The sequence below is a fragment of the Pelobates fuscus genome, chromosome 9 (genome assembly GCF_036172605.1).
Source record: "Pelobates fuscus isolate aPelFus1 chromosome 9, aPelFus1.pri, whole genome shotgun sequence".
NCBI lineage: Eukaryota > Metazoa > Chordata > Amphibia > Anura > Pelobatidae > Pelobates > Pelobates fuscus.
This window is the reverse complement of record NC_086325.1, coordinates 28,304,223-28,321,023: the sequence shown is the minus strand read 5'-3', so window position 1 is coordinate 28,321,023 and position 16,801 is coordinate 28,304,223. Positions and strand designations below refer to the sequence as shown.

At 44.9% G+C, this 16,801-nt stretch overlaps 1 protein-coding gene across 1 annotated transcript; it reads left to right on the top strand.

Annotated features, from left to right (window-relative positions):
• The first annotated feature begins 279 nt into the window (after nt 1–279).
• On the top strand, nt 280–12,328 carry MYPOP (Myb related transcription factor, partner of profilin). Its single transcript, XM_063431733.1, has 3 exons — nt 280–295; nt 8,629–9,050; nt 11,064–12,328. The coding sequence occupies exons 2-3, from the start codon at nt 8,648–8,650 to the stop codon at nt 11,699–11,701; spliced, it is 1,041 nt and encodes a 346-aa protein (XP_063287803.1). The 5' UTR covers nt 280–295; nt 8,629–8,647; the 3' UTR covers nt 11,702–12,328.
• Nucleotides 12,329–16,801: the final 4,473 nt, after the last annotated feature.

Here is a 16,801-nt window from a genome sequence, read left to right as displayed (position 1 = left end):
CAAATTGTGTCTCATTTGAAAACATATTCATAAAATAATGAGTGAAGATACGTAGCATGGAGACGGAAGAGCAACACTGTCCCCTTCTGGACATTTACAGGAATAACCACATTGTTGCAGGGGGTGGATAATGAAAGCTCCATGAGATATCTCCCAGAATCCTTTGTGTTCATGCCAGAGTGGTGTGGAGGAGAGGGGAGGGGGTTGCAGTGACGCAATGCAGAGCATGCTCTGCTGTGCAAAGGGTTACAAGGGGAGGAAGAGGAAGAGGTGGAGCAGAGAAGGCAGCAGATAGGTGAGACAGACAGTATCATCTGCACACACCAACCTTTATTTACCCCTCTTCTACCCACACATATCAAACTGAGCAGCCAATGACACAAGGAGTTCTCCTTGGACACAGTATCCTGGGAATATTGATACATAGTGTAACAGTTCCAGACTGTGCACCCTATAACCCCCTGCACACACTCACAGCAAGCTTTCTTGGAGACACCCCTCCCTATATTCTGTTAGCACTAACTCTTTACACCCACTGCCCCATACTGGACAAGCTCCTGTGCTGGGAACACTGTGTACCTGGACACTACATGCAGGGGGAGCACTGTGTCACTGGACACTACATGCAGGGGGAGCACTGTGTACCTGGACACTACATGCAGGGGGAGCACTGTGTACCTGGACACTACATGCAGGGGGAGCACTGTGTACCTGGACACTACATGCAGGGGGAACACTGTGTACCTGGACACTACATGCAGGGGGAGCACTGTGTACCTGGACACTACATGCAGGGGGAGCACTATGTACCTGGACACTACATGCAGGGGGAGCACTGTGCACCTGGACACTACGTGCAGGGGGAGCACTGTGTACCTGGACACTACGTGCAGGGGGAGCACTGTGTACCTGGACACTACGTGCAGGGGGAGCACTGTGTACCTGGACACTACGTGCAGGGGGAGCACTGTGTACCTGGACACTACGTACAGGGGGAGCACTGTGTACCTGGACACAACATACAGGGGGAGCACTGTGTACCTGGACACTACATGCAGGGGGAGCACTGTGTACCTGGACACAACATACAGGGGGAGCACTGTGTACCTGGACACAACATACAGGGGGAGCACTGTGTACCTGGACACTACATGCAGGGGGAGCACTGTGTATCTGGGTACTACATGCAGGGGGAGCACTGTGTACCTAGACACTACATGCAGGGAGAGCACTGTGTACCTGGGTACTACATGCAGGGGGAGCACTGTGTACCTAGACACTACATGCAGGGAGAGCACTGTGTACCTGGACACTACATGCAGGGAAAGCGCTGTGTACCTGGAAAATACATGCAGGGGGAGCACTGTGTCACTGGACACTACATGAAGGGGGAGCACTGTGTACCTGGACACTATATACAGGGGGAGCACTGTGTACCTGGACACTACATGCAGGGGAGCACTGTGTACCTGGACACTACATGCAGGGGAGCACTGTGTACCTGGACACTACATGCAGGGGGAACACTGTGTACCTGGACACTACATGCAGGGGGAGCACTGTGTACCTGGACACAACATGCAGGGAGAGCACTGTGAATCTGTACACTACATGGAGGGGGAACACTATGTACCTGGACACTACATGCAGGGGGAGCACTGTGTACCTGGATACTACATGCAGGGGGAGCACTGTGTACCAAGACACTACATGCAGGGAGAGCACTGTGTACCTGGACACTACATGCAGGGAAAGCGCTGTGTAACTGGACACTACATGCAGGGGGAGCACTGTGTACCTGGACACTACATGCAGGGGGAGCACTGTGTACCTGGAAAATACATGCAGCTGGAGCACTGTGTATCTGGACACTACATGCAGGGGGAGCACTGTGTACCTGGACACTACATGCAGGGGGAGCACTGTGTACCTGGACACTACATGCAGGGGGAGCACTATGTACCTGGACACTACATGCAGGGGGAGCACTGTGTACCTGGACACTACGTACAGGGGGAGCACTGTGTACCTGGACACAACATGCAGGGAGAGCACTGTGAATCTGTACACTACATGGAGGGGGAACACTATGTACCTGGACACTACATGCAGGGGGAGCACTGTGTACCTGGATACTACATGCAGGGGGAGCACTGTGTACCAAGACACTACATGCAGGGAGAGCACTGTGTACCTGGACACTACATGCAGGGGGAGCACTGTGTACCTGGATACTACATGCAGGGGGAGCACTGTGTACCTGGACACTACATGCAGGGAAAGCGCTGTGTACCTGGAAAATACATGCAGGGGGAGCACTGTGTATCTGGACACTACATGCAGGGGGAGCACTGTGTACCTGGACACTACATGCAGGGGGAGCACTGTGTACCTGGACACTTCATGCAGGGGGAGCACTGTGTACCTGGAAAATACATGCAGGTTGAGCGCTGAGTCACTGGACACTACATGCAGGGGGAGCACTGTGTACCTGGAAGCTACGTGCATGGGGAGCACTGTCACTGGACACTACATGCAGGGGGAGCACTGTGTCACTGGACAATACATGTCGGGGGAACACTGTGTCACTGGACACTACATGCAGGTGGAGCACTGTATACCTAGACACTACATGCAGGGGGAGCACTGTGTCACTACTACATTCCCACAGTATCCTGCACTAATCTCTACTACATTCTTACAGCATCCTGCACTAATCCCTACTACATTCTTACAGCATCCTGTGCTAATCACTACTACAGTTCCACCCCATCCTGCGCTAATCACTACTACATTCCCACCCTCATCCTGCGCTAATCACTACTACATTCCTACAGCATCCTGCGCGAATCCCTACTACATTCCCACAGCATCCTGCGCGAATCACTACTACATTCCCACAGCATTCTGCGCTAATCACTACTACATTCCTACAGCATCCTGCGCTAATCACTACTACATTCCCACCCCATCCTGCACTAATTACTTCTACATTCCTACAGCATCCCGTGCTAATCACTACTAAATTCCCCCAGCATCCTGCGCTAATCACTACTAAATTCCCCCAGCATCCTGCGCTAATCAATACTAAATTTCCACAGCATCCTGCGCTAATCACTACTACATTTCCACCCCATCCTGCGCTAATCACTACTACATTCTCACAGCATTCTGCACTAATCACTACTAAATTCCCCCAGCATCCTGCGCTTCTCACTACTACATTCCTAAGGCATCCTGTGCTAATCACTACTACATTACCAGCACATCCTGAGCTAATCACTACTACATTCTTACTGCATCCTGCGGTAATCACTGCTACATTCCCACAGTATTCTGCGCTAATCACTACTACATTCCCACCTAATCCTGCGCTAATCACTACTACATTCCCACAGCATTCTGCGCTACTCACTACTACATTCCCACCCCATCCTGCGCTACTCACTACTACATTCCCACCCCATCCTGCGGTAATTACTACTACATACCCACCCCATCCTGCGCTACTCACTACTACATTCCCACCCCATCCTGCGCTACTCACTACTACATTCCTAAGGCATCCTGTGCTAATCACTACTACATTACCAGCACATCCTGAGCTAATCACTACTACATTCTTACTGCATCCTGCGGTAATCACTGCTACATTCCCACAGTATTCTGCGCTAATCACTACTACATTCCCACCTAATCCTGCGCTAATCACTACTACATTCCCACAGCATTCTGCGCTACTCACTACTACATTCCCACCCCATCCTGCGCTACTCACTACTACATTCCCACCCCATCCTGCGGTAATTACTACTACATACCCACCCCATCCTGCGCTACTCACTACTACATTCCCACCCCATCCTGCGCTACTCACTACTACATTCCCACCCCATCCTGCGGTAACCACTACTACATTCCCACAACATTCTGCACTAATCACTACTACATTCCCACAGTATCCTGCGCTAATCACTACTACATTCACACAGCATCCTGCACTAATCACTACTACATTCCCACAGCATCTTGCGCTAATCACTACTACATTTCCACAGCATTCTGCGCTACTCACTACTACATTCCCACAGCATCGTGCACTAATCACTACTACATTCCCACAGCAGCCTGCGCTAATCACTACTACATTCCCACAGCATCTTGCGCTAATCACTACTACATTCCCACCCCATCCTGTGCTAATCACTACTACATGCCCAAAGAATCCTGCGCTAATCACTACTACATTTCCACAGCATTCTGCGCTACTAACTACTACATTCGCACAGCATCGTGCACTAAGTACATTCTTATGGCATCTTGTGCCAATCACTTATACATTCCCACCCCATCCTGTGCTTAATCACTACTACATTCTACACTAATTCCCTGTGCTGCTTACTGCTGCATTCCCCCAGAATCCCACACTCTCCTGAGCTAATTACTAACACATTTCCACAATAATCTAAACTAACTCCCACCGTGCTCTTCTGTGCTATTCACGGTTAGCACTGCACCCTGTGCTAATCACTACTGCATTCCCACCACATCCTGCACTAACCGTTCCCTGCACTGTATCCTATGCAAATTACACTTTAATTCCCACCACATTCTACACTGCACCTTTTGCTAACCACTACTCCATCCCCGCAGCACCCTGTACTATCATCTCCCTTTAGTGAATTAAGCTAATCACTGCTACATCCCCGCAGCATTCTGCACTGCCAATTGCTCCTCGTGTCTCTGTCCCACTTGCTTATTGCACTGTTTTGTATCGTAAGGCTTAAATTAACTCTCAACCATGAAGCTTGTTCAATCCTTAGGGTCACAGAAAAAAAATGACAGGCAATCTCTACTCATTCTTCTGAGATCAATAAAATATGTGCCATTAAGTTGGGTAATAGCAACATCCACCTCAATAGTCTTTCATCCTTTCAATGAAAGTTAAATGGTCAGGACTATCTAATGCTTTCCTGCACACAGTGCTCACTGTGCTAATCAGTGTCTGCACACACAGCACCTTAATGAAGCCAACCCCACATGCGCATTGCACAAACATCTTCTACTCAATCTCTACATATAGAGTATCCTGCACTGTACGCCTTCTTTAATCACACATACACTGCTTATAACTCTAATACACTTACACTGCACCCTGTACACAGAAGAGTTTGATTTGCACCCACACAACACCCAGTACTAATTACACATACACCAACACCATGAGCACCCACACAACACCCAGTACTAATCACACATACACCAACACCCTGAGCACCCACACAACACCCAGTACTAATTACACATACACCAACACCCTGAGCACCCACACAACACCCAGTCCTAATTACACATACACCAACACCCTGAGCACCCACACAACACCCAGTACTAATTACACATACACCAACACCCTGAGCACCCACACAACACCCAGTACTAATTACACATACACCAACACCCTGAGCACCCACACAACACCCAGTACTAATCACACATACACCAACACCCTGAGCACCCACACAACACCCAGTACTAATTACACATACACCAACACCCTGAGCACCCACACAACACCCAGTACTAATTACACATACACCAACACCCTGAGCACCCACACAACACCCAGTACTAATTACACATACACCAACACCCTGAGCACCCACACAACACCCAGTACTAATTACACATACACCAACACCCTGAGCACCCACACAACACCCAGTACTAATTACACATACACCAACACCCTGAGCACCCACACAACACCCAATACTAATTACACATACACCAACACCCTGAGCACCCACACAACACCCAGTACTAATTACACATACACCAACACCCTGAGCACCCACACAACACCCAGTACTAATTACACATACACCAACACCCTGAACACCCACACAACACCCAGTACTAATTACACATACACCAACACCCTGAGCACCCACACAACACCCAGTACTAATTACACATACACCAACACCCTGAGCACCCACACAACACCCAGTACTAATTACACATACACCAACACCCTGAGCACCCACACAACACCCAGTACTAATTACACATACACCAACACCCTGAGCACCCACACAACACCCAATACTAATTACACATACACCAACACCCTGAGCACCCACACAACACCCAGTACTAATTACACATACACCAACACCCTGAGCACCCACACAACACCCAGTACTAATTACACATACACCAACACCCTGAACACCCACACAACACCCAGTACTAATTACACATACACCAACACCCTGAGCACCCACACAACACCCAGTACTAATTACACATACACCAACACCCTGAGCACCCACACAACACCCAGTACTAATTACACATACACCAACACCCTGAGCACCCACACAACACCCAGTACTAATTACACATACACCAACACCCTGAGCACCCACACAACACCCAGTACTAATTACACATACACCAACACCCTGAGCACCCACACAACACCCAGTACTAATTACACATACACCAACACCCTGAGCACCCACACAACACCCAGTACTAATCACACATACACCAACACCCTGAGCACCCACACAACACCCAGTACTAATTACACATACACCAACACCCTGAGCACCCACACAACACCCAGTACTAATTACACATACACCAACACCCTGAGCACCCACACAACACCCAGTACTAATTACACATACACCAACACCCTGAGCACCCACACAACACCCAGTACTAATTACACATACACCAACACCCTGAGCACCCACACAACACCCAGTACTAATTACACATACACCAACACCCTGAGCACCCACACAACACCCAGTACTAATTACACATACACCAACACCCTGAGCACCCACACAACACCCAGTACTAATTACACATACAACAACACCCTGAACACCCAGTACTAATTACACATACACCAACACCCTGAGCACCCACACAACACCCAATACTAATTACACATACACCAACACCCTGAGCACCCACACAACACCCAGTACTAATTACACATACACCAACACCCTGAGCACCCACACAACACCCAGTACTAATTACACATACACCAACACCCTGAACACCCACAAAACACCCAGTACTAATTACACATACACCAACACCCTGAGCACCCACACAACACCCAGTACTAATTACACATACACCAACACCCTGAGCACCCACACAACACCCAGTACTAATTACACATACACCAACACCCTGAGCACCCACACAACACCCAGTACTAATTACACATACACCAACACCCTGAGCACCCACACAGAGAACTGTATTAATTACACTTACCATCACTAAGCACCAAAACAGTGCCTTGTGCCAATTACACACACTTACCACCCCTCACCATCCACGCTGTGCCCTGTACAATTACACACACACTTACCACCTATTCAGTACTCCAGAGAGCCCTGTACTCTGTTCTACTTGCCACCCATCAGCACCCTTTACCAATTAAATATAAACTTACCACCCCTCAGTACCCTGTACCAATTAAATATAAACTTACCACCCCTCAGTACCCTGTACCAATTAAATATAAACGTACCACCCCTTAGCACCCTGTCCAAACTAAACATACACTTACCACTCAGCACCCTGTACCAATTAAACATACACTTACCACCACTCAGCACCCTGTACCAATTAAACATACACTTACCACCACTCAGCACCCTGTACCAATTAAGCATACACTTACCACCACTCAGCACCCTGTACCAATTAAACATACACTTACCACCACTCAGCACCCTGTACCAATTAAACATACACTTACCACCACTCAGCACCCTGTACCAATTAAACATACACTTACCACCACTCAGCACCCTGTACCAATTAAACATACACTTACCACCAGTCAGCACCCTGTACCAATTAAACATACACTTACCACCAGTCAGCACCCTGTACCAATTAAACATACACTTACCACCCCTCAGCACCTTAAATTGTCCTGTACGCTGTACTAATTACAACTATGCTTGCCACCCCTCTGTACCCGATACCAATTATACATTCTTGTCACCCCTCAGCAGCCAAGCACTGCCCTGTATCAATTACACATCGACCTGTATTCTGTAGTAATGCACTCACTCTCCAAGTGTCCTTTCCCATATTCTATACTGGTAACTTTGCTACACACATAGCATTGTGTGCCATTCACAGTACCAATAACCATTTTTTTTAACATGGTCTATTTCTTTCTAAGGAAATTAATTTAGAAATGCTTAAAAACCCTTTCATGTAAAATCAGATGTTTGGTCCATTAATAGATATTGGCATTACTTATTTGTACTCATGTATTTGAACCCTTGGGTTTACAATGGATCTGCAGTTGGTGAAGGAATCAACTGAGCTATCTTGTCACCCTCTACATATGTACTTGCCATTCTGTAGAGCAGGGATGCCCAAAAGGTAGATCCGTAGATGTTTTAAAACTACAGTTTCCATTACGAAGGCATACAAAGCATCATGGGAGTTATAGTTCTACAACACCTGGAGATCTACCTTTTGGGTACCCCTGCTGTAGAGTAATTAAGATCCTACTTTCGCTAGCCAAGGTTTCCTTGTTTTTCCTTCTTAATTTGTTTATTGCAGGAATAGTGGGGGCCCCGCCATGTCCGGCGACACAGAGGAGGTCACACGCCTGCGCAAACCCCGTTTCTCCTATGAAGAGAACCAAATACTTATCCGAGAGGTGCGAGCTCACTATCCCCTGCTTTACGGGGCACAGAGCAGGAGACTCAGTGTGTCAGAGAGGCGCCGTGTATGGGAGGGCATTGCCGCTCAGATTAACGCTATTACCAGTTGGAAACGCACAGCCCAAGAGGTCCAGAAACGCTGGAACGATTTCAAGAGGCGGACCAAAGAAAAGCTAGCTCGTGTTCCCCACTCCACCCAGAGCGGGACAGCAGAGGACTCGCTAACTGCTGAAGAGGAGACGATATTCGCCATCTTGGGTCCCGGGGTGATGGCTGGGAGAGGCCACTATAGCTCTGCCACACGGCTGGGTGCAATGGGTGAGCCTCCAATACATCACAGTATACAGTATAAATTGCTTTGTATAGGAACTGCCATATTAACTTTACTATATACAAGGCGCTATGTACCCTCACTTGGGGTTCATTTCACAGGTGAAATATGGTGAATTAAAAACTTAATTTCATACATTTTACAGTTCACAGGTCACTGTTTAGTAGATAACCCATTTTAAGGTATTATTACTTCTCTACTTAACCCATAACTACTGAAAGCTAGGTAATGTCAGACACTCAGGTGTCCTAACTGGCAATAAAGAAGCAGTGGCTCAGTAACTACATTGAGAGAGGTGTCTTTTTTCCTGTCTCTTGTCAGGTAGACACAAAGTCATAAAACAAGGTGTCCTCTGTCTAATACAATGTACTAGGAGGGAGCAGATAAGACATCTGATCCACACTTAGCAACCATGCATTAATGGTGTCTCCCATTTTATACTCAGGAGATGAACATTAATTGGTGTGTGGTCTTACCTAATTCATCTAAATATAATGTGATGGGTTTAGGGCAGGGGTAGGCAACGTTCAGCAATACAAATGTTGTGGACTCCAACCATAGAACCTTAATGTTGACAAAGCATAAAGGGAGATGTAGTCTTCAACATTTGGAGTGTCAAAGGTTGCGTATCACTGGTTTAGAAGATGCCCCACATGGTATGACCACAGTCAGAGAAAGACAAGTTGTTGTTTTAGAAGTGCAGACAGAGTGAAAACCAATTTAGAAAAATTGTAGGCAACTTAGTGACCTGTTAAAGGAGCCGCTGATGATACTTCACCAGGATTTAGAGATGGGTTGTGAAGACATTGGGGGGGTGGAGAGAATACTGCAACCAAGAAGGTGAATGGACAGGGTAAGAATGATCATGCATATTATATAAAAAAAGATATAATATTGGTATGAAACACTAAGAGTAAAACAGAAGTAGGACTATGTATTGTAGTATGGTAGGGATAAGTAGGATAAGGAAATGCACTTACATTTTACTTGAGCTTGAAATATGCTCCAATTCGTGTGCTTGAGAAGATTAATCCCTACTTATGGATGGGAGGTGTATTTCTTGATCCAAGCTTGCTATCTCATGGAATATGTAATGAGTCAAACAGAAAATAGAAAAGCACCCATATAGTGTAGTATATTAGTTGGCTTAATATCCATAAGTAGACATGAAATGTACTCTCATGACATAGTCTCTGACTGGCTCTAGTAAATCAGCATAGAGTGGTATAATTCCCCACTCTTGGATATAGACTTGGCTGGCATTCTCTCTGTAAGGGTATATAAAACAGAAAACAGGAGAACATATAGTGCACACCGTATACGGAGTAAATGCAAAAAGATGCACTTAATTAAATTAATGGTTTTGCTCAATCCATAGAGCTTGGGTGGTAAGAATCATCACAGAAAGGTTCATCAGTTAAAAGCAGCGCATGAATGCCATGAAAAAATACAAAAATATATACTATAGTTATCGAAAGCAATTAAAAACAAATATTAAGAAAAACAATGCTACCAGTATTCCGACGTGCAAGAAAGAAAGGGTTATTTAAGCTCTCTGATGTAGCTCTGTGCTCAGTATCCCACAGAAAGGTAAAAGCTGGAATAAATGTTATAAAGGATACACACACAAAAAATGAAAATGGGTAAAATGTGCATATCCTAAGACTGTGGTGTATGACAGTCCGATAGGAGTTAGTGTGGCCAAAAAAGGGTCATGCTAGTGACACAACACATGTCAATGTCACTGGATGGAAGGCACGGTCTGGAAAATTATGTGCCAGCTAACAATGATGTGCAGCCTTTGCTAGGAGTACTTCTTGTTTGGTGAGAAAATGGTCTTGCTATGATACAAGCTCCATTAAATGAGATCGCTCAGGGTACACTGGACTATCACTGGTGTCCTGACATGTGGAACATTAAAGAAAAATGTATGTCAGGGCTGGGGGCTTTCTCAACCAAATTATGTATTCATCTTTTTTCTTTATTTTATAATCATACAGATTTCCATCCATTGGGCCCAGGATCCTCCAGTGCTGAAAATTCACTCAGTGGCCCATTCTGCTCCCCTGAGGCTCCTATTCTGCTGCACCCCAAGGATTCCCCTTCCCCAACATCTCAGCTTAACATTGTCCAGTTGCCCCACATGACTCCTACATCCGACCGATCTGAAGGGCATTCACCACCACCTCAAGGATCAGGATCACCAATGCTTTCCCCCAATGGGATAACCCCACACTTTGATCCAGCTGTTGCTATGCTAAGGGCTCAACAGGAGACAGCTGACGCAATACGGCACCTTACTTACACCCTACGTCAAAGTATGGACCGTTTGACCAATGTCCTTGCAGCCATTTTACCACTGGTGCCAACGTCACCTCCTCCTTCAGGGGTTATTCCTTCAACCTATTTTCCAACAAAGACGGAGCCCGAGGCTGAGCCATGTGACCCTGTGAGTTATGAAGACGATGAGGAGGAGGAGGAAGGAGAGGCTAATGAGAGAGGCGAAGCTGGTGCAGAAGAGACCAAGGAAGATACAGCAGAGCCACCCCGTTCCCCTTCCCCACCACCTCCTAACAAGAGAAAAAGATTTGGGTACCTGACTCCACGTAAGAGAAGAGGTCGATGGAAAAACATTTAGGAGCTATTCGTCCTTTTGCCTTGCCTCTTATTTTATATACATTTTTTCCATTTAATTTTTTTTTTTTTTTTCGCCTCAAAAGGCTTGAGGGCGGCCAATTTAAACTAACACCTAGCAGTAAGTCTGATGCATTTAAGATTCTCTAAGCCTTCAGGACTTCGTCCCCCTTCATTTATCATTCATCCGAACTACAATCTCTTTCTGCCTCCTCAGACATCCATGAGAAGCTAAATAAACAATTGGAGAACAAACAGCTAGCTGCACACAGCAAAAGTGAAACTGTTAGAAACTCATTTCATATAATTATAAATCTGATAGCTCTCTCTCCTCCGCGTCACGCTTTTACTCTAATTCCAAAAAGTAGTAGGTCTAGTTATTTTAGTAATATTTATTAGGTTTTTTTTGTTTAATTAAACAATGAATTTGACACAAGAAATGTAAAATGGAAGCCAAAATAGGGACTGGTAAACATGCGCTATGCCAACTATATATGGCCTTAAAGGATCACTATAGTGTCAGGAAAACAAAGCGGTTTTCCTGACACTATAGTGCCCCTTCAGCTACTTACCTTAATCCAGCGCCGGGCTCCCTCGGAACTGGTGACCTCTCCTCCCACTCCGTCAGCTCCCCCGGCTGACGTCACAGGAGCCGAATGCGCATGCGCGGCAAGTACCGCGCGCGCATTCAAAGTGTCCATAGGAAAGCATTTCTCAATGCTTTCCTATGGACGCTCTGCGCGATGGAGGCATAATATGCCTTCAGAGTCGCAGATATGCCTCTAGTGGCTGTCTGAAACTGCTATGTTTACATCTGAAGGGTTAAAACCTGAGAGCTGAAGTGGTCTGGGTGACTATAGTGTCCCTTTAAAGTTTGAAATTATCTTGTCAACTTAAAGGACCACTATAGTGCCCTGAGGGTGCCCCACCCTCAGGGACCCCCTCCCCCCGGGCTCTGGGATGAGGAAAGGGTTAAAACTTACCTTTATTCCAGCGCCGGGCGGGGAGCTCTCCTCCTCCTCTCCGCCTCCGATCCTCCCTTTCGGCTGAATGCGCATGCGCGGCAAGAGCTGCGCGCGCATTCAGCCAGTCTCATAGGAAAGCATTTACAATGCTTTCCTATGGACGCTTGCGTGCTCTCACTGTGATTTTCACAGTGAGAATCACGCAAGCGCCTCTAGCGGCTGTCAGTGAGACAGCCACTAGAGGATTTGGAGGCTGGATTAACCCATTTATAAACATAGCAGTTTCTCTGAAACTGCTATGTTTAAAAAAAAAATGGGTTAACCCTAGAGGGACCTGGCACCCAAACCACTTCATTAAACTGAAGTGGTCTGGGTACCTAGAGTGGTCCTTTAACAACCTGTATGGGCACCCCAAATTCTTAAAGTGTGTGTCACAAATAACGTTAAGCTAGTAAAAGGTATTTTGGTACTAGCAGTCCAAGAAACAGCTGGAAAACCACAAATGAACACCAAGGCTTTTAGCCCACTGCCCTTAATGCCTCTTCCCTCTAAGTGTTTGTGTCCTTTCTTTCATTCCCCTCCTGTACCTTATTTTGGAGCCAATACCACAGTTGCTACTTGAAGGGATTAATGATCCAAACTGGGTGTTTGGGGAATCAAAGAAAATTTGGCTATAAAAGCGTTATAGCCAAAAACCTCTACAAATTGGCTACTAGGGCCAGGATTTCCCAGCTCAATTGTTAACTATACAATGTATAACCTCCACAGACCCGTATATATAAAAAATAGAATCCTGGATCAAAGTTCTAAAGGTGGAGAGTGAGTGGAACACAGTACAATGTTTCTCCCTATTGCTCCATTTTTAGAACTTTGCCTCATATTGTGCTTTAAAATGTGTAGTCCATTGTCCTTGACTGTGTTAGGTCCTACAGGGTTATTCAAAGTATATTTTACGTTTAAGGTCAAAATAGCCAAATTGTTAAGGCACGTGAAGCAACTGGTCCAAATTAAAAAGGTTATTATTGAACAATGAAGCAGGATTACAAAACAAAGTGACAGAGTTTTAGCACTTTCAAGTAATTCCGCTGGCGCGCACTACAATCAGATAAAACAGTGGTTTTTATACTTTTTGAAGATGTGTTTTAACCAATCCAAGTATCTGCACGTTCCCCAACTCTGAGTTTCTTTATCTCGGCCTCGCAGGTCTTGGGTGGCTGGATTAGCATTTGAGAGTAAATTTGTGCCTGCAAACAGAATAGATCAGGCTTCCTCAAACTCCGGCCCTCCAGATGTTGCTGAACTACAACTCACATGATTCTATGAATGAAATAGATGGGCTGAGAATCATGGGAGTTGTAGTTCAGCAACATCTGGAGGGCCGGAGTTTGAGGAAGCCTGGAATAGATGAACAAAGCAGAAACACTTTTGTTTGACGTGGCTTTTAAGCATCAATTTGATATTAAGCACAGGGCTAAGATATGGGCAGTTAATATTTTCGTTAACTTGGTAAACATTTTCTAAGTCAGGTAAGCTTTCAGTATGGCTGCAATGGCATTCAATTTGTAATTCACTTTGAATTTTCACTTGTGTGAGTAACTCTGCAATCCTTAAAAAAAAAAAAAGTGGTTTGAACGTTTATAGGAAAAAGCCAGTAAAAGGACACTGCAAAAAATCCAGGAGATTCACAGCTGACAGTCCAATCGTGGATCTCCCAGTTCTAGATGAATTACCGTACATGAAATATTTAGCTCTTATTTGCAATTCCCATTCCTTACTTTTCAGATCCCCGGTATCGTTTTCTCCGCATACATATTGAATCTCATTCAAAGCAATATATTTGTATATAGAACCGTATCCACGCATTGTAGATAGCATCAACCTCCTCTTTACGTTAATTAGGCACATGGTAATTAATGTGGGAGCATTAATTATGTATGTAAATAACTGCATATTAAAAGAAGCTGATTCATAACATGTCGTGTTGATTAAATTGCACAGGCTTGGGAAACCGCCCACCTCTATTACGGTTATATAGAAATACAGGGGCTTGAGCGAGTGTCTCTCCGGCAGCTAAAGGGTTCTAGACAATCTTATTGTTCCTAATACAGAGGATGTCTCCTGCTCTCCTCCTGCTAGAAAGAATTGCAAATAGGTTTTGGACAGATTCAGTAGAATTAAGGAGGTAAAGTGCCCAACTCCTAGGTTGAGTCCCTTTTCTGAGTCATAATGGGATAGGACCTGGTAAGAAATTTAGGTGACAGGGAGAAAGATAGCGTACAGACAGTATAGGAGAGTACCAGTGTCTAACCCTGTATTCCTTAGGACAGTAGAGCGAAGGTAAGTAAGAGAGTCCATCTCCCCTAGTACAGAATATCAAAACCAGTTTTTCCCTATTCTAAGATAGTACAAGAATCTATGTTCCCTAGTGTATAGGAGAGTACTGGAACCTTTGTTCCCCTACTACAGTAGAGTACCGGAACCTATCATTCCCAAGTTTGCAAGAGTATCAGAACCTTTATACCCCTAGTATAACGGAGTACTGGTATCTGTGTTCCCCTAGTATATCAGCGTACCTCAACCTATATTCTCCCAGTGTAGAAAGCACAAGAACCTGTATTGGCTAGTATAGAAGAGTACTGGAACCTGTGTTTGTTAACATATCACAATATTTATTCGTGTTTGCACTGAATTACAGGGCTCCAGGATTTGACATCATAACCCAGTGCAGGTGTTAGAGGGGATGGCGTTCCAGGAAGGGAAGAACAGACTTTATATAGTCAGTGGTTCGTTCCTGTGCTCCAAAACAACCACCAGACTCATGTACCCTGTGCTTTTCTTCTTTAGCACCAATCCCCCTGCCTGATGTAAAAATTTTCACGAGGGGAGGGAGAGCTTTAGCGATATGGCAAATAATTATGAAAAAAAACATTAGCCTAAAGCCATTGGAGTGATGCTAAAAAAACCTCCAGTTATTTAAATGGGCATAGGGATTTGAGATAGAACACAGCTAACTGCTTGGTTTCTGTTCTATGCTATTCTATCAAACTGATTTACTTACCTGAACTTGTCAAAATATTGTTGAAAACATTAATTTACCTGCACTCTTGTTAATTATTCAAATACATAAAGAGTCTGTATTAGAGTGTAACATTGTTTCATACAGCAAAATGTGAAGATGGATATTTTAAGATACCTTCCTACCTAAGATACCTGTCACTTAAGATACCAGATCTCAATACTAAGTTACATCGAAAATCCCAGATTTTCTAAATAAACCTTGCGGGGTGAATTTACTAAACATCAAATTGCAGTAAGTTGAAAGGCAAGTTGCTAAATGATCGCAATAATAGCCGATTTGAAAGAAATTCTTAAATTCACTGTTTAGCGATTTTTATCCTGAATTTTTTTTTTTTTGGAAAGAGAATGGTAAAAGCAGAGGAAAGGGAAGAAGGGAAAATAAAGGGGGCATACACGAAGGAGGTATGAAGTCAACCATCATGGAACCAAGATGTGGACGTGAATGATGCTCATTTTGGAAGTGGGAGAGCCAGCCAGCGTAGGTCATTCTATACAAGCAACTCAACAACTCACAGCACCACTTCCTTTAACCCCTTAAGGACACATGACATGTGTGACATGTCATGATTCCATTTTATTCCAGAAGTTTGGTCCTTAAGGGGTTAAAGAAGGAAGTGTGTTTGGTTTTTCAAAGCAGCAGAATTAGAGAAGACACACGTGAGAGCCAATGTTTTGTTAAGGAGTACTTATAGGAGGATACCAAAGGTGAGCTATAGTGAAGAAGAGTTGCATGCAGGGTAAAATTAGGTAGTAATGGTGCTGCGAATTATCTAAGAAAATAAAATTAGTGCTCATTCCCACCAAGCATGGAGAAACAATGTTTCTGCCATAGAGGTGTATAATATGGCATACATAGAATTATCACAGGTCTACATGAAGTTAAAAGAAAAAAGGGCTGGGGTGTGAAAAAGGTACAAAAAAGGGAAGGAAACAGTTAATATATCATAGACTGTATGGAAATCCATTTCCTGCCTACTGGAGTGACACAAGCAGTGATAAATCTGACCAAAGGATCGGGATGTGTTCAATATCTATATTGTCTGAAATACATGCAGTTACCT